General features: G+C 38.5%; 1 protein-coding gene across 4 annotated transcripts in view; it reads left to right on the top strand.

Annotated features, from left to right (window-relative positions):
* Positions 1–22450, top strand: part of HELZ (helicase with zinc finger) — a 158978-nt gene that overhangs the window by 108874 nt on the left and 27654 nt on the right. For all 4 annotated transcript variants that reach the window (XM_060080430.1, XM_060080431.1, XM_060080432.1 and 1 more), the window contains 4 exons: positions 9318–9397; positions 13559–14111; positions 14510–14756; positions 15545–16061. In XM_060080430.1, the coding sequence (XP_059936413.1) occupies positions 9318–9397; positions 13559–14111; positions 14510–14756; positions 15545–16061 (1397 nt within the window). The remainder of the gene's footprint in view (positions 1–9317; positions 9398–13558; positions 14112–14509; positions 14757–15544; positions 16062–22450) is intronic.

The raw sequence follows: 22450 nt of genomic DNA, 5'->3' as shown, positions 1-22450 counted from the left end.
GTCAATCTCAATCACCCAATTCATCACACCACTATCCCCCACCACCACTTTCCCCCCTTGGTGTCCATATGTTTGTTCTCTACATCTGTGTCTCTATTTCTGCCCTGCAAACCTGTTCATCTGTACTGTTTTTCTACATTCCACATATATGCGTTAATATACGATATTTGTTTTTCTCTTTCTGACTTATTTCACTCTTTATGACAGTCTCTAGATCCATCCATGTCTCTACCAATGACCCAATTTCATTCCTTTTTATGGCTGAGTAATATTCCATTGCATACATGTACTACATCTTCTTCATCCATTCGTCTGTCGATGGGCATTTAGGTTTCTTCCATGACCTGGCTATTGTTAATAGTGCTGCAGTGAACATTGTGGTGCATGTGTCTTTTTGTATTATGGTTTTCTCTGGGTATATGCTCAGTAGTGGGATTGCTGGGTCATATGGTAATTCTATTTTTAATTTTTTAAGGAACCTCCATACTGTTCTCCATAGTGGCTGTATCAATTTGCATTCCCACCAACAGTGCAAGAGGGTTCCCTTTTCTTCACACCCTCTCCAGCATTTGTGGTTTGTAGATTTTCTGCTGAGGCCCACTCTAACCGGTGTGAGGTGATACCTCATTGTAGTTTTGATTTGCATTTCTCTAATAATTAGTGATATTGAGCAGATTTTCATGTGCTTCTTGGCCATCTGTGTGTCTTCTTTGGAGAAATGTCTATTTAGGTCTTCTGGCCATTTCCTGATTGGGTTGTTTGTTTTTTTAATATTGAGCTGCATGAGCTGTTTATATATTTTGGAGATTAATCCTTTGTCTGTTGATTCCTTTGCAAGTATTTTCTCCCATTCTGAGGGTTGTCTTTTTGTCTTGTTTGTAGTTTCCTTTGCTGTTCAAAAGCTTTTAAGTTTCATTAGGTCCCATTTTTTTAATTTTTGTTTTTATTTCCATTACTCTAGGAAGTAGATCTCAAAAAAGATCTTGCTGTGATTTATGTCAAAGAGTGTTCTACCTATGTTTTCCTCTTAAGAGTTTTATAGTGTCTGGTCTTACATTTAGGTCTCTAATCCATTTTGAGTTAGTTTTTGTGTATGGTGTCATGGAGTGTTCTAATTTCATTCTTTTACATGTAGCTGTCCAGTTTTCCCAGCACCACTTATTGAAGAGATTGTCTTTTCTCCATTGTATATCCTTGCCTCCTTTGTCATAGATTAGTTGACCATAGGTGCGTGGGTTTAGCTTTCTATCCTGTTCCATTGATCTATATTTCTGGTTTTGTGCCAGTACCATACTGTCTTGATTACTGTAGCTTTGTAGTATAGTCTGAAGTCACGGAGTCTGATTCCTCCAGCTCCGATTTTTTACCTCAAGACTGCTTTGGCTATTCAGGGTCTTTTGTTTCTCCCTAAAATTTTAAGACTTTTTGTTCTAGTTCTGTAAAAAAATGCCACTGGTAATTTGATAGGGATTGCATTGAATCTGTAGATTGCTTTGGGTAATATAGTCATTTTTACAATATCGATTCTTCCAGCCCAAGAACATGGTATATCTCTCCATCTGTTTGTGTCATCTTTGATTTCTTTCATCAGTGTCTTACAGTTTTCTGAGTACAGGTCTTTTACCTCCTTAGGTAGGTTTATTCCTAGGTATTTTGTTGCAGTGGTGAATGGGATTGTTCCCTTAATTTCTCTTTCTGATCTTTCGTTGTTAGTGTATAGGAATGCAAGAGATTTCTGTGCATTAATTTTGTATCCTGCAACTTTACCAAATTCATTGATTAGCTCTAGTAGTTTTCTGGTGGCATCTTTAGGATTCTCTATGTATAGTATCATGTCTGCAAACAGTGACAGTTTTACTTCTTCTTTTGCAATTTGTATTCCTTTTATTTCTTTTTCTTCTCTGCTTGCCGTGGCTAGCACTTCCAAAACGATGTTGAATAATAGTGGCGAGGGTGGACATCCTTGTCATGTTCATTATCTTAGAGGAAATGCTTTCAGTTTTTCACCATTGAGAATGATGTTTGCTGTGGGTTTGTCATATATGGCCTTTATTATATTGAGGTAGGTTCCCTCTATGCCCACTTTCTGGAGAGTTTTTATCATAAATATGTGTTGAATTTTGTCAAAAGCGTTTTCTGCATCTATTGAGATGATCATATGGTTTTTATTCTTCAGTTTGTTAATATGGTGTATCACATTGGTTGATTTGTGTATACTGAAGAACCCTTGCATCCCTGGGATAAACCCCACTTGATCATGGTGTATGATCCTTTTAATGTGTTGTTGGATTGTGTTTGCTAGCATTTTGTTGAGGATTTTTGCGTCTATATTCATCAGTGATATTGGTCTGTAATTTTCTTCTCTTGTAGTATCTCTGTCTGGTTTTGGTATCAGGATGATGGTGGCCTCGTAGAATGAGTTTGGGAGTGTTTCTTCCTCTGCAGTTTTTTGGAAGAGTCTGAGAAGGATGGGTATTAGCTCTTCTCTAAATGTTTGATAGAGTTCAACTGTGAAGCCATCTGGTCCTGGACTTTTGTTTGTTGGAAGATTTTTAATCACAGTTTCAATTTCATTACTTGCTTGTGATTGGTCTGTTCATATTTTCCATTTCTTCCTGGTTCAGTCTTGGAAGGTTATACCTTGCTAAGAATTTGTCCATTTCTTCTGGCATAGAGTTGCTTGTGGTACTCTTACGATGCTTTATATTTCTCCGGTGTCCGTTGTAACTTCTCCTTTTTCATTTCTAATTTTACTGATTTGTGTCCTCCCCCTCGTTTTCTTGTTGAGTCTGGCTAAAGGTTTATCAGTTTTGTTTATCTTCTCAGAGAACCAATTTTTAGTTTTATTGATCTGTGCTATAGTTTTCTTTGTTTCTATTTCATTTATTTCTGCTCTGATCTTTATGATTTCTTTCCTTCTACTAACTTTGGGTTTTGTTTGTTCTTCTTTTTCTAGTTCCTTTAGGTGTAAGGTTAGATTGTTTATTTGAGATTTTTCTTGTTTCTTGAGGTAGGCTTGTATTGCTATAAACTTCCCTCTTAGAACTGCTTTTGCTGCATCCCATAGGTTTTGGATTGTTGTGTTTTCATTGTCATTTGTCTTTAGGTATTTTTAAAATTTCCTCTTTGATTTCTTCAGTGATCTCTTGGTTATTTAGTAATGTATTGTTTAGCCTCCATGTGTTTGTGTTTTTTACATTTTTTTCCCTGTAATTGATTTCTAATCTCATGGCGTTGTGGTTGGAAAAGATGCTTGATATGATTTCAATTTTCTTAAATTTACTGAGGCTTGATTTGTGACCCAAGATGTGATCTATCGTGGAGAATGTTCCGTGTGCACATGAGAAGAAAGTGTAATCTGCTGTTTTTGGATGGAATGTCCTATAAGTATCAATTAAATCTGTCTGGTCTGTTGTGTCATTTAAAGCTTCTGTTTCCTTATTAATTTTCTGTCTGGATGATCTGTCCATTGGTGTAAGTGAAGTGTTAACGTCCCTCACTATTACTGTTTTACTGTCGATTTCCTCTTTTATACCTGTTAGCAGTTGCCTTATGTATTGAGGTGCTCCAATGTTGGGTGCATATATATTTATAATTGTTATATCTTCTTCCTGGATTGACCCTTTGATCATTATGTAGTGTCCTTCCTTGTCTCTTGTAACATTCTTTATTTAAAGTCTATTTTATCTGGTATGAATATTGCTACTCCAGCTTTCTTTTGATTTCCATTTGCATGGAATATCCTTTTCCATCCCCTCCCTTTCAGTCTGTATGTGTCCCTAGGTCTGAAGTGGGTCTCTTATAGACAGCATATATATGGGTTTTGTTCCTGTATCTATTCAGCGAGCCTGTGTCTTTTGGTTGGAGCATTTAATCCATTCACGTTTAAGGTAATTATCAATATATATGTTCCTATCACCATTTTCTTAATTGTTATGGGTTTGTTTTTGTAGGTCCTTTTCTTCTCTTGTGTTTCCCACTTAGAGAAGTTCCTTTAGCATTTGTTGTAGAGCTGGTTTGTTGGTGCTGAATTCTCTTAGCTTTTGCTTGTCTATAAAGCTTTTGATTTCTCAGTCAAATCTGAATGAGATCCTTGCTGGGTAGAGTAATCTTGGTTGTAGTTTCTTCCCTTTTATCACTTTAAATATATCATGCCACTCCCTTCTGGCTTGTAGAGTTTCTGCTGAGAAATCAGCTGTTAACCTTATGGGAGTTCCCTTGTATGTTATTTGTCGTTTTTCCCTTGTTGCTTTCAGTAATTTTTCTTTGTCTTTAATTTTTGTCAATTTGGTTACTATGTATCTCATTGTGTTTCTCCTTGGGTTTATCCTGCCTGGGATTCTTTGTGCTTCCTGGACTTGGGTGGCTGTTTCCTTTATCATGTTAGGGAAGTTTTTGACTATAATCTCTTCAGATATTTTTTGGGGTCCTTTCTCTCTCTCTTCTCCTTCTGGGACCCCTATAATGCAAATGTTGTTGCGTTTAATGTTGTCCCAGAGGTCTCTTTGGCTGTCTTCATTTCTTTTCATTCTTTTTTTCTTTATTCTCTTGCATGGCAGTGAATTCCACCATTCTGTCTTCCAGGTCACTTATCCATTCTTCTGCCTCAGTTATTCTGCTATTGATTCCTTCTAGTGTATTTTTCATTTCAGTTGTTGTATTGTTCATCTCTGCTTCTTTGTTCTTTAATTCTTCTAGGTGTTTGTTCTTTAATTCTTCTAGGTCTTTGTTAAACATTTCTTACATCTTCTTGATCTTTGCCTCCATTCTTTTTCCGAGGTCCTGGATCATCTTCACTATCATTATTCTGAATTCTTTTTCTGGAAGGTTGCCTATCTCCACTTCATTTAGTTGTTTTTCTGGGGTTTTATCTTGTTCCTTCATCTGGTATCTAGTCCTCTGCCTTTTCATTTTGTCTGTCTTTCTGTGAATGTGGTTTTCGTTCCACAGGCTGCAGGATTGGAGTTCTTCTTGCTTCTGCTCTCTGCCCTCTGGTGGATGAGGCTATCTAAGATGCTTGTGCAAGCTTCCTGATGGGAGGGACTGGTGGTGGGTAGAGCTGGGTGTTGCTCTGGTGGGCAGAGCTCAGTAAAACTTTAATCCACTTGTCTGCTGATGGGTGGGATTGGGTTCCCTCCCTGTTGGTTGTTTAGCCTGAGGCGACCCAGCACTGGAGCCTACCTGGCTCTTTAGTGGGGCTAATGGCGGACTCTGGGAGGGCTCATGCCACGGAGTACTTCCCAGAACTTCTGCTGCCAGTGTCCTTGTCCCCACGGTGAGCCATGGCCAACCCCCGCCTCTACAAGAGACCCTCCAGCACTAGCAGGTAGGTCTGGTTCAGTCTCCTATGGGGTCACTGCTCCTTCCCCTGGGTCCCGATGCACACACTGCTTTGTGTGTGCCCTCCAAGAGTGGAGTCTCTCTTTCCCCTAGTCCTGTTGAAGTCTTGCAGTCAAATCCCACTAGGCTTCAAAGCCTGATTCTCTAGGAATTCCTCCTCCCGTTGCCGGACCCCCAGTTTGGGAAGCCTAACGTGGGGCTCAGAACCTTCACTCCAGTGGGTGGACTTCTGTGGTGTAAATGTTCTCCAGTTTGTGAGTCACCCACCCAGTGGTCATAGGATTTGATTTTATTGTGATTGCGCCCATCCAACTGTCTCATTGAGGCTTCTCCTTTTTCTTTGGATGTGGGGTATCTTTTTTTTTTTAAACATCTTTATTGGAGTATAATTGCTTTACAATGGTGTGTTAGTTTCTGCTGTATGACAAAGTGAATCAGCTATTCGTATACATATATCCCCTTATCCCCTCCCTCTTGCATCTCCCTCCCACCCTCCCTGTCCCACCCCTCTAGGTGGTCACAAAGCACCGGGCTGATCTCCCTGTGCTATGCGGCTGCTTCCCAGTAGCTATCTATTTTACATTTGGTAGTGTATATATGTCCATGGCACTCTATCACTTCGTCCCAGCTTACCCTTCCCCCTCCCCGTGTCCTCAAGTCCATTCTCTATGCCTGCGTCTTTATTCCTGTCCTGCCCCTAGGTTCATCAGAACCTTTTTTTTTCTTTTTCTTTTTTTTTTTTTTAGATTCCATATATATGTGTTAGCATATGGTATTTGTTTTTCTCTTTCTGACTTACTTCACTGTGTATGACACACTCTAGGTCCATTCACCTCAGTACAGATAACTCAGTTTTGTTTCCTTCTATGGCTGAGTAATACTCCATTGTATATATGTGCCACATCTTCTTTATCCATTCATCTGTCGTTGGACACTTAGGTTGCTTCCATGTCCTGGCTGTTGTAATTAGTGCTGCAATGAACATTGTGGTACATGACTCTTTTTGAATTATGGTTTTCTCAGGGTATATGCCCAGTAGTGGGATTGCTGGGTCGTATGGTAGTTCTGTTTTTAATTTTGTAAAGAACTTCCAAACTGTTCTCCATAGTGACTATATCAATTTACATTCCCACCAACAGTGTATGAGGGTTCCCGTTTCTCCACACCCTCTCCAGCATTTATTGTTTGTAGATTTTTTGTTGATGGCCATTCTGACCAGTGTGAGGTGATACCTCATTGTAGTTTTGTTTTTGTTTTTTTTTTTAGTTTCTGCTTTATAACAAAGTGAATCAGTCATACATATACATCTGTTCCCACATCCCTTCCCTCATGCATCTCCCTCCCTCCCACCCTCCCCATCCCACCCCTCCAGGCGGTCACAAAGCACCGAGCTGATCTCCCTGTGCTCTGCAGCTGCTTCCCACTATCTATCTACCTTACATTTGGTAGTGTATATATGTCCATGCCTCTCTTTCGCTTTGTCACAGCTTACCCTTCCCCCTCCCCATATCCTCAAGTCCATTCTCAAGTAGGTCTGTGTCTTTATTCCTGTTTTACCCCTAGGTTCTTCATGACATTTTTTTTTAATTCCATATATATGTGTTAGCATACGGTATTTGTCTTTCTCTTTCTGACTTACTTCACTCTGTATGACAGACTCTAGGTCTATCCACCTCATTACAAATAGCTCAGTTTCGTTTCTTTTTATGGCTGAGTAATATTCCATTGTATATATGTGCCACATCTTCTTTATCCATTCATCCGATGATGGACACTTAGGTTGTTTCCATCTCCGGGCTATTGTGAATAGAGCTGCAATGAACATTTTGGTACATGTCTCTTTTTGAATTATGGTTTTCTCAGGGTATATGCCTAGTAGTGGGATTGCTGGGTCATTTGGTAGTTCTATTTGTAGTTTTTTAAGGAACCTCCATACTGTTCTCCATAGTGGCTGTACCAATTCACATTCCCACCAGCAGTGCAAGAGTGTTCCCTTTTCTCCACACCCTCTCCAGCACTTATTGTTTCTAGATTTCTTGATGATGGCCATTCTGACTGGTGTGAGATGATATCTCATTGTAGTTTTGATGTGCATTTCTCTAATGATTAGTGATGTTGAGCATCCTTTCATGTGTTTGTTAGCAATCTGTATGTCTTTTTTGTAGAAATGTCTATTTAGGTCTTCTGCCCATTTTTGGATTGGGTTGTCTGTTTTTTTTGATATTGAGCTGCTTATATATTTTGGAGATTAATCCTTTGTTGGTTGCTTCCTTTGCAAATATTTTCTCCCATTCTAAAAGTTCTTTAACTTAACACAGTTTACTTTCCAATTTATGTTTTACCACTCACGTACAGAAAAGGAACCTCAGAGTATTTCAGGTTTTCCTCTTCTGGTCTTTATCTGTTGTTATCATGCATTTATTTTACTTTTCCTATGTTATAAACCTCAACCATTGTTATTATTTTCATTTAAAGAGCCAAGTATCTTTTAAAATAGTTTTAAATAATAAGAAAAATAATCTTTTATATCTATCCATGTAGTTAGTACTTCTGGTAATCTTGATTTCTTTCTGTATATTCATGTTTCTATTTCAGTAATTTTTCTGCTGCCTGAAGGACTTCTTTTAACATTCCTTGTAGTTCAGGTCTTCTGGCAATGAATTCTTTCAGCATTTGTATGTCTGAAAATGTTTTTATTTACAGGGTATAGAGTCTTGGTTGATAGTTTTTATCTTTCAGTATTTTAATGATGTTACTCTACTGTTTTCTTGCTTACATTATTTTTAGTGAGAAATCTGATGTCATCCTTATCTTTGCTTTTCTGCATATAACATGTCTTTTTTTCCTCTGACTGCTTTTAAGAACTTATTTTTATACTGGTTTTAGTAATTTGTTTATGATGAAATGATATTCCTTGGTGTAGTTTTCTTCATGATTCTTGTGTTTATGGTTTGTTGAGCTTCTTGTATCTGTGGGTTTACAGTTTTCATCAATTTGGTAATTTTTGACCTTTATTCAGAAATTGTTTCTGTCTCACCTCTTTTTCTCTTCAGGAATTCCAACTACCCATTTTTTATGCTTCTTAAAGTTACCCCACAGTTCACAGATGCTCTTTTCATCTTTTAAAAAATTCTTTTTTCTTTTTGTGTTTCACCTTGCATTGTTTCTATTTCTATGCCTTCAAGTTCACCAAGTTTTTCTTCTGCAGTGTCTAAACATCTGCTAATTCCATCCAGTGTATTTTTCATCTCAGACATTGTAGTTTTCTTTTCTTAAAGTTCAGTAGTAAGGCTATTCTGGCACAGAGTTCCAGTGGCATTCTTAAAAGAATGTTTTCAAGGAAGAACCCAAATTAAGGATTCTTTCAAGGGATTTAAAATATCCAGTAGTTAGTTCTTATAGATTAAAAGCCTTTCACATGCGTGAACTAGCATTATTTGTCTATTATAATTATGATTTTTTTAACCTTAATATTGCTTTCTTTAATGTTTGTCATCCACTTATATTTAGTTTGATATCTATTACTTTTAAAAGTATAACTGCATTCCTTTCAGAATATCTTTATTTAGTTTAGATTCCTTTACTAAATTACATTGACGCATTATTTGGATTTTTGCATTCATAAATGGCCAAAGTAGTAAACCTTTATAAATAGACCTTTTCTATGTCTAGTTTAAGAAAATGAGGCTGTAATTTCCTGGAGAATGGGCAGTTATCTTTGGAATTAGTTGATATTTTAAGGTTATTCCCTTATTAAGTTTTTTCCTTGTCAGAGAGATTTGCTTCATTTATAAATTTTCTTTCTTGCAGAGAAATTGCAACTCTGAAAATTTAAGAACAAAACCCAAGCAGTAATAATTAATAATTGTTGAAAAATATTTAAAATATTCTACTTCTTTGTCTAATATTGGATAGTCATTGGCATTTTGTAACATCTACTGGAGACACTTTATAAGAATTTTGAAATATTTTCATAGGTAAAAGTGATACAAATAATCCTGGACCTGAAATTAATAAGATTCGGACACCAGAGAAAAAGCCTACAGAATCAAAACAGGTATGTGGTTTACCTTTAGTGAATACATTGTTCTAATGGAGTTAGTTTGATTGATCATCTTGGAATCCTGGTGTTTTAAAGAAAATTATCTACCTTTTTATGTGTATCTTTTATGTTTGTTGTTTCATGAGCGTCTGGTGGGTCATGTTGCACTCTCTCCCTCCACCTTTTCTTTGTCTACACTATTTTATTTATCAGAATACTTTTCTCAAATTGTGTTATTTAGCAATAGACTTGAATTCAGAGACTTCCAATTTATAAAGTAATAAATGAAGACACAGCTATAGATGTGTTATTAAAAATTATCTCAGATTGGGAAGAGCTGTTATAGTGCAGAAGGAAGACTTAGCTTCCTCAAGTCCCTCACCTTGTCCTCTCGTCACACCTGCTGTGTGCATCCTTAACTCTTAACCTGTTTGTTCATCTGCTTTTTCTGCTTCTGTGCTCGTGAACCAGTGAGGGAAAATCAAATCATTGGTTGAATTAGTGCCACTGGAAATTCATGCTTTCTGATCTCAGCGAACCCGTGGGGTGCCTCCCCATTTCTTTTGTATGTACCTGGCTCCCTTTGCCCAGTTTTCTCAGCAGCTCTTCTGATGCCTGCTTACCTTCTACCTGTTATTCTTACGATCAGGGGATGACCTTCCCTTAGAGTGCAATTCATCAGGATTTCACGCTCTTAACTCAGAACTTTAGTCCTCACACTTTTCCTGTGTCCTTGAACATCCTTCTATATCACCGATCTCAGAGGAAGAGTTTCCATTAAGACTTACCTCTCCTCTTTCGGTCACCTCACAGACCTTGTCCCTTCTCTTCATTTATCTTCAGATTCTTTCCAGCTACTGGTTCTTCCTCCTCAGCCTGTAAGTAAATTGATTGATGGACTGTTTTTTTAAAAAAACACTTTATTTGGCCTTTATTTCCTTTATATAGCTACTGCCTAGTTTCTCCTTTTTCCCCTCATCTCTTATTTGTCCCTTAACCAACACAGACTAGTATTAGGCCTTAACATTTCACTAAAACTGTTGAGCCCAAAGTGACCAGGGACTTCTCCGGTGGTCCAGTGGTTAGGACTCCGCACTTCCCCTGCCGTGGGCCCGGGTTCAATCCCTGGTTAGGGAACTAAGATCCTGCAAGTGGCGCAGCCAAAGGAAAAAAAAAAAAAAACTCAAAGTGACCAAATCTTATGAACATACTTCAGTTGTAGCCTTACTTGACTTTTCTTTGGTATTTGGCACCATTTTCTACCTCTTTCTTTTTGACCATCTTTTTTCTTTTGGTTTCTTTGACACACATTTCTACTTATCACAACCCTTTCTAACATGACTCTGTCTCTTTTATAAGTTCCTGTCCACCCCTTCCCATCTGTCCCTAGTCCTTAAGTTGGGGTTTCCCAGGGTTCTGTCATGGTCCCATAACACTCTTTGCATTCTGTGCTTTCTTACCATAAACTAGTCCAATTCCACAATTTCCATTACTTGCTCCCTGATAGTGACTTCCAAATCTGTATCTGCAGGCTCAGGCTGGCTTTAAGCAACTGTTCTCTATATTCAGGTACTTATGCCTCTTAAGCAGCTCTGACTCACAGTTTATACAACTGGAAGGGCTCAGTACCCACTGGAGGAGCTGCAGTGCCAATTAGGCAGCCAGGGGAGCTTGCTGATAGAGTAAGAGGGAAGCAGCAGTGAAAGTAGGCGTCCTGTGTGTTTGGGAACGGGTGCAGAGAGAAAGCAGAGGGCGTGTGGGGCGGTACAGCAACAGCATCTGTAGTCAGAGGGCCAGGGTTAGGGTTAGAACAGACCCAACCAGGAGAGTCTTAGGTACTGTCAGAGCAGCTGAAGCCAAGATAGCCAAACGTCTCTCAGTCCTTTTTTAAAATTTTCTGTTGTGGTCTTTCCCTGTCAGGGGATTAGGCAACCTGACAGACATGTTTCATTTTCTTTTCCACCCTCATGCTTCGTCCTGGGGCCTAGGGGGAAAATGTCCTAGCTCTCCTTGACTCAGGATTAAGAGGAAAGCAATAGAGGAGAATCTAATTCTGATAATATTAGAGTCAGACTCCTTCAGACTTTACAGTCATCTCCCCTGCTTAGCCTGTTGTAGTATCTTAGAGGAGCACAGTCTTGATCTAAATTTCTACGACACTGGCCCGGCTTCTTGTCCATGTAAAAGTCAGAAGTGAAGAAGGCAATTGAAACATCAGCTTATCCACATACAACCTTGACATCTAATCATGGTCTCCCTCATGCCATCAGAGTATGCCTATCAACAGTATCTTTTGGAGAAAGGTGTATCTCAGCTGAAATGTCGCTTTAGTCATTAAAAAGATGAAGACTTATAGGGGAAAATGTTTGTTTTTAAAGAGGCTTAATCAGGTTCTGAGACAGTTGAAGAGCAGGCATTGCAGCTGCTTGGGAAGACTGGGACAGAGTTATCATCCTTCTCATTTCATTTTCTACATAATTTATATATACCCAGTAGTCTTCAGGATCTTATTGGCCAAATTTAATGTTGGTCCATTTGAGGTAGACATGAGAATTCTCTTGGGGCATGATTGGCACATCTCAGCCATTTGTGGCAATAGCTTTGTTGCCGGATTACCCCAGCTTCAATTCAGGAGCAAACTGCTTGTTCTGTCTTCTTGAGAGTGGTCAGTTTCATGTCACTTAAGATCAGACTTGTGTTTTAGAAAGATGACAGCACTCCCTAGCTTAAAAACCTTTGGTAGCTTGCCACCGTTTACAGGATTAAAAACATGTTTTTTCTCAGTATTGACTCATTCAGGGTCTTGTATAATTGGGCTTCTGCAGTTTCATCTGATTTCAAGAAGGGGAAGATTAGCATGTAAGTCCAGTTGTAGCGAGCGCTATGTGCACAGAACTTCTCGTCTCAAATCTGCTTCAGTGTATAAGCTGTCACCTTTATCTCGTATGTACTTCCCTCATACTAGATAAAAAACTCCAGCTTTTTTTTTTTTTTTTTTGCGGTACGTGGGCCTCTCACTGTTGTGGCCTCTCCCATTGCGGAGCACAGGCTCCGGACGCGCAGGCTCAGCGGCCATGGCTCACGGGCCCAGCCGCTCCGCGGCATGTGGGAACTTCCCGGACTGGGGCACGAACCCGTGTCCTCTGCATCAGCAGGTGGACTGTCAACCACTGTGCCACCAGGGAAGCCCAAAACTCCAGCTTTTTATGCAAGATTATCATTATCTCTATGAAGTCACCTTTAATTTTCTCAGGCTCCAGGATGTCATCTCACGTCCTCTTACAACACCTCTAATTTTATGTTTACACGTTGGTATCCTCTACTGGACTCTAAGCCAGAGCTTAGAGCTTAGCAGACTTGTTCTGTGAAAGGCCAGATACTAAATTTTCAGGCTTTGTGGGCCGTGTGGTTTCTGTTGCAGCCGCTCACCTCTGCCATTGTAGTGAGGAAGCAGCCGTAGACAATGTGTCAACTTGCACAACCGTGGCTGTGTTCCAGTAATACTTTATGCACAGAAATCTGGTGGACTGGAAGTGGCCTGGGGGTCGTAGTTTGCCAACCCCTGCTCTGCACTCCTGGGGGTACAGACTAAGTCTGACTGCTTTTTTATCTCCAGCCCCAGGCACAGTGTCCTTGGTAGGCCCTCAGTAAGTGTTTGTTGAAGGAATAATGGCAAAAATTGACAGCCAAGCTTTTAATGCAAAGGTGATATAGTACTTTTTTTGTTGTTCACTTCAAAGTTATTTAGACTGAGACTTTTTTTATATTAATATAGATATGTTTGAGGAAGAGATGTATAAAAACAATAAAATCAGAAGGAAAGAACACATTTTAATGATTTATATCAGAAGGAAATAAATGGTTATCTTCCCAAGGAAGATAGTGTGAAAATAAAAATATTGTTTTTAAAGGAATTAAAGTGGATATGCTAATAAAATAGTAGTATCTTTCCCTGTGACTCACATTTAATATGCGCGTTTTTTTCTGTTTCATCTTTCCTAATTTAAAGAATATTCCCTCATTTGATTGTCAGAAAGTGATTTATCAGGCCCCCAGCACTCCGGCTATTACGGATAAGAATGGATCATATCTTTTAGATGTGCTAGGGGTGGGAAAAGGTGGTGAACCACAGGACTTAGATCTTCTGCAGCTAAAAAATACTTCTTCTTTTTTTAGATGGATTTGGAATCAAATCCACAGAACAGAAGTCCTGAATCACGTCCTGGTGTTGTTTATCCCAAATTTCATCGCAAAGACAATCTCAACCCAAGACACATAAATCTCCCTGTTCCTGCTCCCCACGCCCAGTATGCAGTCCCCAGTCGCCATTTTCATCCACTTCCCCAGCTGCCAAGACCGCCATTTCCAATTCCACAGCAGCACGCCTTGTCAAATCAGCAGCAGAATAATTTGCCTGAACAACCAAATCAGATGCCGCCCCACCCGAATCAGGGAGTCCCGCCCCAGAATCCGCTGGGCCAGCCGCCGCCTCAGCTTTCTGCTGTCTGTCAGGCAGGCCCCAACAGTGCTTTTTTTAATACTGCGGTTTCTCATCGACCACAGTCCCCTCCTGCAGAGGCTGTGATTCCTGAGCAGCAGCCCCCTCCCATGCTGCAGGGGGGCCACAGTCCTCTGCGAGCCATTGCACAGCCCGGCCCCATTCTTCCTTCACATCTGAATAACTTCACTGATGAGAACCCCCCAGGATTGCCTGTAGGAGAGGCTTTAGGTAAGTCCTCTGATCACTGCTGGATGTGACAAATTCAGAGATGATTTACTTAAATGACATGTGCTATACAATATTTTTTGAGTCAGGATTGATTCATTTCTTTAAATAACGCCAGCAAAAGAATCAATCAGTTACTGTGGTAATCAGAATCTAGTTCCAAATGCTATATAATACTAAGCATCCAGTTGATGTCAGGTTATGTCGTAATGTAGGTAAGGAAGAATCATCATCATCACCATAACTTTAGTTACTGGCAAGTTTAGAAAACATATGCTTTCTCCAAAACTCAAACTGTAGCCGTTTCTTTCTGGAGAATATCTGGTTGTAAAAACTCTTGAAAGAATTAACTTGAAACCCTAAATGCTGAAAACATAAACTTCGCACCAATGTTTCTACAGATCGTGTGCATGGGAGTGTGGCTCTGGAAGCATTACGGCAGCAGCAGGTGCGGTTACAGCAGTGGAGTGAGCATCACGCCTATCTCAGCCAGGGCAGTGTTCCTTACCCACACCATCACCATCCTCATCCTCACCCTCACCTCCAGCATCTTCCCCAGCCGCCCATTGGATTACATCAGCCACCAGTGAGAGCAGACTGGAAGCTCCCCAGCAGTGCCGAAGATGAAGCAGAAACAGCTGACTCAAGGTATTCCAGCAGACTGACATGAGCCCCCTATTGTCCTTCTTGAGTGGTGTCCTTTTAGCCTCAGGTTGGAATATTGTCCCAAAGAAATTGGATGCCAGCCTTCTAGGTACATTGCTCCACAGTTCTGTCAATTGACTCTAAAATATAGAGCATCTTTTGAGAAGTAACTCTTCTGAAAATCTAGGCATGGACGACCCACTGTGGCTCGTAAGTTAATGTGCCCCCTTGCTTTGCAGTCCTTCTGAAAGAAATGTACCATCACTGTGCGTGGTTTTTTCATACTCAGTCATAATGCAAAGAATGCAAAGAGGACAGAATTAAATTAGAAGTTAAAAATTATAGATTTATCATCAATATGTTTTTTTCTAGTAGCACGAAATTCTACCATCTTTTAAGTATAGATGTTTGAGTGTTCAGTCCTCATTCTAAACTTGTTTTTATGGTGTCATGTGAATGCATTGAAGTGTTTCCTAATCCCTTCTGAATAAGATCCACCATTATGGTGACCTTTTAGAGCCCTCAGTTACCAAAGGCATGTGAAGACCAGGACAGTTGTTTTTAACACCAAGGGAAAAGAAAGAAATCAGATACTTGGGCATGTTTAGTGTCTTCAGTTCAACGCCTATGAGTGTTAATGCTTCCTACTCTTGAGATGAATTAACATTAGTTCTGATTAAGTAGTATGCTATTGTTTGTAAAAATTACATATGTAGTTGATTAAGCTCTCCTTAATGTGATGAAGCTTTTCTTTTGTTTTCTCCTCCTCATATTTCATCATCCTTATGTAGGTTTCAAGACTTAATCAGAGAACTGTCTAATCGTGATCAAAGTGAAACACGGGAACTAGCTGAGATGCCGCCACCTCAATCAAGACTTTTGCAATATAGACAAATTCAGACCAGGAGCCCACCAGCAGTCCCCACGCCCCCGTCCAGTGCAGACCACAGTACCCACTTTTCCAACTTCGGTGACAGCAGCAGAGACCTCGAAGTAGCCAGCAACCCAGCATTTCCACAGCGCCTGCCGCCACAGCTGTTCAGCTCGCCTTTCTCGTTGCCGTCTGAACACCTCGCCCCTCCTCCCTTGAAATGCCTGGCACCTGATGGAGCATGGACTTTTGCCAACTTACAGCAGAATCGCCTGATGGGGCCGGGTTTTCCCTATGGCCTACCTCCACTGCCGCCCAGGCCACCGCAGACCCCTTTTGTGCACATGCAGAGCCATCAGCCTGCTGTCAGCCAAGAGCCCTTCCACCCGCTGTCGGCTCGCACAGTGTCGTCCTCTTCGCTCCCCAGCTTAGAAGAGGTAAAATGTCCTTCTTTTGCACTTCTCCTTTCAGGATTCGTTGATTGTGAAAAATATCAATATTTGTTTGTTTGATAATGACGGTGGACAAATCTTAACTATATTTAATAGTCTTGTAAAGATAATATTTTCTTGCAACTTATTTATTTTTCAGCTTCATTTTAAAGAGTTGTTTATTTTTTTATTGAAGTCTAGTTGGTTTACAGTATTGTGTTAGTTTCAGGTGTACAGCAAAGTGATTCAGTTATATATATATTTTTTTCTGGTTATTTTTCATTGTAGCTTATTATGAGATATTGAATACTATTCCCTGTGTTATACAGCAAATCCTTGTTGCTTATCTGTTTTATTTATAGCATTCTGTATCGGTTAATCCCATACTCCCAATTTATCCCTTCCCCCTCTCCCTTTCCCTTTTGGTAAACCATAAGTTTATTTTCTATGTCTATGTGTCTGTTTCTGTTTTGTGTATAGATTCATCTGTATTATTTTGTAGATTCCACATATAAGTGGTACCATGGGATATTTGTCTTTCTCTGTCTGACTTACTTCACCTAGTATGATATTCTCTAGGTCCATCCATGTTGCTACAAATGGCAATATTTCATTCTTTTATATGTCTGAGAAATATTTCATTGTGTGTATGTAGGTGTGTGTATAGATGTGTGTGTGTGCATGTGTATATACACACACACACACACACACACACACACACACACACATATATATATATATATATATATATATATATATATATATATATATATATATCCCATCTTCTTTATCCATTCATCTGTTGATGGACACTTAGGTTGTTTCCGTGCCTTGGCTGTTGTAAACAGTGCTGCTATGAACACTGGGGGTGCATGTATCTTTTCAAATTAGAGTATTTGTCTTTTCTGGATATATGCCCAGGAGTGATATTGCTAAATCATATGGTAGCTCTATATTTAGTTTCTTAAAGAACCTCCATACTGTTTTCCACAGTGGCTGCACCAACTTACATTCCCACAAACAGTGTGGGAAGATGACCATATCTCCACACCCTCTCCAGCATATTTATTATTTGTAGACTTTTTGATAATGGCCAGTCTGACCAGTGTGAGGTGATACCTCACTGTGGGTTTGATTTGCATTTCTCTAATAATTAGCGATGTTGAGCATCTTTTCATGTGCTTTTTGGCCATCCGTGTATCTTCTTTAGAGAAGTGTCTGTTTAGGTCTTCTGCCCATTTTTTGATTGGGTTGTTTGTTTTCTTGATACTGAGTTGTATGAGCCATTTGTGTATTTTGGAAATTAACCCCTTGTTGGTCAGGTCATTTGCAAATATCTTTTTTCCATTCCTTAGGTTGTCTTTTCGTTTTGTTGATGGTTTCCTTTGCTGTGCAAAAGCTTTTAAGTTTGATTAGGTCCCACTTGTTTATTTTTGCTTTTATTTCTTTTGCCTTGAGAGATTGGTCTGAGAATATACTGCTATGGTTTATATCCAAAAATGTTTGGCTGTGTTCTCTTCTAGGAGTTGTTTGGTGTCATGTCTTATATTTAGGTCTTGAAACCATTTTGAGTATATTTTTGTATATGATGTGATGAGGGAGTGTTCTAATTTCATTGATTTACCTGAGGCTGTTCTTGGAACTTATTTTAATTTTCCCCTTTTTATTATGCTATTTCAGGCTTTGTAGAATGGTCATTGTTACAACATGACCATTGCTGTTTTAGAACACTTAACATCTGACTGACTTGAGGAGGCTATTCATTCAAGAAGCTTCATCCTGTCTGATCTGGGGAAATGGTTTTTAGTGGCTCATCTTTTTACTTACATTACATTTGTTAATTACAAATCTGTCCATTAAGGTTTTCCATAGATGTTGGTTTTCTCAGCCAGTGGTCAGCTGCAAGGGCTGTGCTCTTTCTCCTGTCGTTCATCCTGGTGCTTTCTTAGACTGGGGCAGTTAATACACAATGGCACTGATTCCCAAATATCAGAATTTGCCGTCTTTAACGTAGAATTGACTCTGCTAAACTAAGCAATTTAGGGTAAACTGAATTATACTTTGGTATTGCCAAAGAGCATCCTTATGGACCTTCACTGATATAAAAATCTTAGTAATTCTAGGTTATAAAATTTCAAAAATGGTACCATTCGGTGTGGACTATAAAAATGTTGTCTAGCTGTTCCTGTTAAGCTTACAGTGATTAAAGGTAAGAATGTGTAAAGCTCGCATGGTCATTATCAATCACAGATGTCTTCTTAAAGCAGGGTAAACATTTTGAATTTTGAGATATGAAAAATATTTTTTTGATATTAGCTTCATTTTGGCAGTTCCTTAATGATTTCTAAAGGCTTTAGAAATAATTTATTCATGTTTTGCAAATTTTCTGCTACAGATGCTGATTAAAAAGTGAAGTTTCATAGGGAAGCTTCTATATCTTATTTGTAGGGTTTTGGAGGTAATTTGTTCAAATTGTTCCAGTATTTATTGATTGGCTCATCCTGTATAATAACTGTCATTAAAACAACTTAATTGCTGTCTTAGCCTCATAATGTAAATTGTAAGCATAAGATGAATTGGTATTTGTATATATGTATTGTGAGGATCTAAAATTTGGAACCATACTTTTAAAGACTGGACACATATATGACATTATTTCAAATTATAATGGAATGGCTTCACAACTGAATAGTAGTAATTTTCAGTTAAGCAGTGTTTTATGTATGTGTCTACCTGTGTATTTGTTTATTTATGATAAAATTCATATAACAAAAAAATTCACCATTTTATCCATTTTAAAGTAAAATTTAATGGATTTTAGTATATGCACAATATTGTGCAGCAACCACCGCTATCTAATTCCAGAACATTTTTTGTCACCCTTAGAGAAATGCCATAACCAATGAGCAGTTACTCCCTGATCCCTCCTACTTCCAGTCCCTAGCAGCTCATAATCTATTTTCTGTCCCTGTAGAGACTTTTGATATAAATGGAATCATACAATATGTGATCTTTCATGTCTTGCTCCTTTCATTTAGCATAATGCTTTTGAAGCTCATCCACTTTGTGACATGTTATCAGTACTTCATTGTTTTTTATGGCTGAGTGATATTCCGTTGTATGGATATACTACAGGTTGTTTATCTGTTCATCAATTGATGGACATTTGGGTTGTTTCCATTTTTTCGCTATTATGAATAATACTGCTGGGTACATTCATGAACAAGTTTTGTGTGAAAGTATATTTTCAGTTTTCTTGTACCTGAAGTTCTTGGGTCAAATGGTAACTCTGTTTTTGAGGGGCTGCCAAACTGTTTTCCACAATGTCTTGCACCATTTTATATTCCCACCGGCAATGTATAAAGATTCCAATTTGTCCATTTTTTAATTATAGGCATCCTAGTGGGTGTGAAGTAGTATCTCGTTTTGATTTGTGTTTCCCTAATGACTAATGATGCTGAGCATCTTTTAATATGCTTATTGGCCTTCTGTATATCTTCTTTGGAGAAATGTCTATTCAGACACTTCGTCTGCTTTGAAAAACAATTGTCTTTTTGTTGTGGAGCCATAAGGGTTTTTATGTATATCCTGAATACTAGGTTCTTATCACATATAATTTGCAATATTTTCTCTCATTTTGTGGACTGTCTTTTCCCCCTCTTGAGAGTATCCTTTGATGCACAAAAGTTTTTAATTTAGATAAGGTCCAATTTATCTGTTCTCTCTTTGGTCGTTCTGCTTCTGGTGTCATGTCTAAAAAACTGTTGTCTAATCCAAGATCACAAAGATTTACATCTACCTTTCCTAGTTTTATAGTTTTAGTTCTTACATTTAATTCTTTGATCCGTTTTGAGTTAATTTTTGTACATTTTATGAGTTACGTGTCTAATTCATTATTTTGCATGTGGTTGTTCAGTTTTCTTTGCACCATTTATTGAAAAGACTATTCTTTCTCCATTTTATGGTCTTGGCAACCTTGTCAAAAATCAATTGACCTCAGACCTATGGGTTTATTTCTGGGCTCTAAATTCTCTTCATTGATCTATATATGTCCTTATGCCATACCACGCTGGCTTGTATACTGTAGCTTTGTAGTGAGTTTTGTATTTGGAAGTATGAGTCTTTGGTACTTTGTTCTTCTGTTTCAAGATTGTTTTGGCTATTCTGGGTCCCTTGAATTACCATATGGAATTTAGGGTTAGTTTGTCAGTTTCTGCAAAAAAAAACCTAGCTGGGATTTTAAAAGGGATTGCATTAAATTTGTAGATTAACTTGGGAAGTATTGCCATCTTAACAATATAAAGTCTTCTGGTACCTGAACATGGTACCTTTCCATTTATTTAGGTCTCTTAAAATTTCTTTCAACAGTATTTTGTAGTTTTCCAATTATAAGTCTTACACTTCTTTTGTTAAATTTATTCCAAAGTATCATATTATTTTTTTGTGCTATTGTACATGGAATTGTTTTCTTAGTTTCATTTTTTGGATTGTTCACTGCTAGTGTTTAGAAGTGCAATTGATTGTATATCTGCAAACTTGCAGAACTCTTTATTAGCTCTAATAGATTTTTTTGTGTGAATACCATAGGATTTTTTGTGTAGAATATAATGTCATCTGCAAATATAGTTTTGTTCTTTCCTTCCAATCTAGATGTCTTTTATTTCTTTTTCTTGCCTAATTGCCCGGCCAGAACTTCTAGTATAATGTTTAGGGTACATTTGGGGCAAAATTAGAGGAAGACAAGCATTTCCGGCGTGAGTTTTCCAAATTTCCTTCTGTTATTGATTTCTAATTTCACTCCATGTGGTTGGAGAACTTACTTTGTATAATTCTAATCTTTTAAAATTTATTGAGACTTGTTGTATGGCCTATCCTGGAGAATGTTTCAGGTACACTGGGGAAGAATGTATATCTTGCTCTCGTTGGGTGGCATGTTCTATAGATATGTTAGGTCTGTTTGGTTTATATTGTTCAAATTTTCTCTTTCCTTTGGGTCTGCTGTCTAGGTTTTATATCCATTATTGAAAGTAGGATGTTGAAGTCTCCAAATATTATTGTGGAATTGTGTAGTTCTCCTTTTAATTCTGTCAGTTTATGCTTCATGTATTTTGGGGTTCTGTCCTTAGGTTTACATATGTTTATAATTGTTACGTCTCCATGTCTACCTTTTATCATTATATGATATCCTTTCTCTCTCATAACAATTTTTGTCTTCAAGTATGTTTTTTTCTGATATTTGTATAGCCACCCCAGCTCTCTTTTGGTTACCGTTTGCATGGAATGTCTTTTCTCATCCTTTTGCCCTTTGATTTTGTTGTCATTTGTTTGTTTAGTGATTTTTCTGAACTAATTTTTTAAATTTAATTTTAAGTTAATTTTTAAATTTTGAACTAATTTTTTAAAGTCAGTATTTGTTGTGTGTGGCCTCTGAAGTTTTTCTTCCATGGGCTTAATGATCAACTAGTCATTGCCCAGAGATTTCCTTAAACACCCCATTCCAAAAACATTGCCCAGTTTTTGCAGAGGCATCTGTGTGTATGTGTGTTTGCGCACACCTTCCATACTCAGCTGGGCAGTTTACACCTCTGCTTTGGCTTTAACTTCCTGCTTCTCCAGCCTCCAGATCAGCCAGAGGTGAGAACTTTTCCGGCCTTTCCTGAGCACATGCACAGCATGTGTGTGGTTTTCTAGATTCCCAGGGAGGAACAGGTCGGAGCTATTCAAAGTCTTTATTCCCTAAAGTATCTTATAAGCCAGGCTTTCCTCCAAAGCTTTTTGTTAGTCTGTTGTTTGGTCCAACGGCTATCCATTGCTTCAGGCAGCAGCAACTAAAACATCGGCCTTGTAAATATTTTCAGTATGGCCCTTTCAGCACTGGTTGAGTTCTGAGTTAGTTAAGTCAAGTGTTGTTTTGTACCAGACAGGTCAAAACAAATAATTACAGCTCTTTGACGGTGAGGTCCCTTCTGCTCTGATAGTAGCACTGGAAAAGCAGGGTCTTATTTTCAAGGCTACCTCTCAGCTGGAGAAGCAGGGGCATGGGCCTACGGTAAAGGAAAATACCGCAAATCTTGCTCTTCTGACTGAAATTTTCTGGTTTCTCGATTAAGTGCTCCCCTGGTTGCTGCAAGCTTTAGTTTCCTAAATTCCAAGGAAGTTGATTGTGACAGTTTTTGTCAGTTTTTTCATTGCTTTTATGGAGGTCCTCGTTCCACCATTTTTACTGATAACCCTTGTGATATTTTTATCTAACCAGTGGAATGAGTTCATAATGTTTGGGGGAAATAACATGCCACAGTTTTTATAAGGTTTTATAAAGTTTTGTACTTTGCTAAATAATGTTGGATACTGAATAGTGTACTTTTAATCATTGATCTATTTAAATGTTTCTTAGT

Source organism: Mesoplodon densirostris, chromosome 18 (assembly GCF_025265405.1).
Source record: "Mesoplodon densirostris isolate mMesDen1 chromosome 18, mMesDen1 primary haplotype, whole genome shotgun sequence".
In the NCBI taxonomy this organism is placed as follows: Eukaryota; Metazoa; Chordata; class Mammalia; order Artiodactyla; family Ziphiidae; genus Mesoplodon; species Mesoplodon densirostris.
Note: the sequence above shows the minus strand (reverse complement) of the source record. Positions and strands in the feature narration are given on the sequence as shown.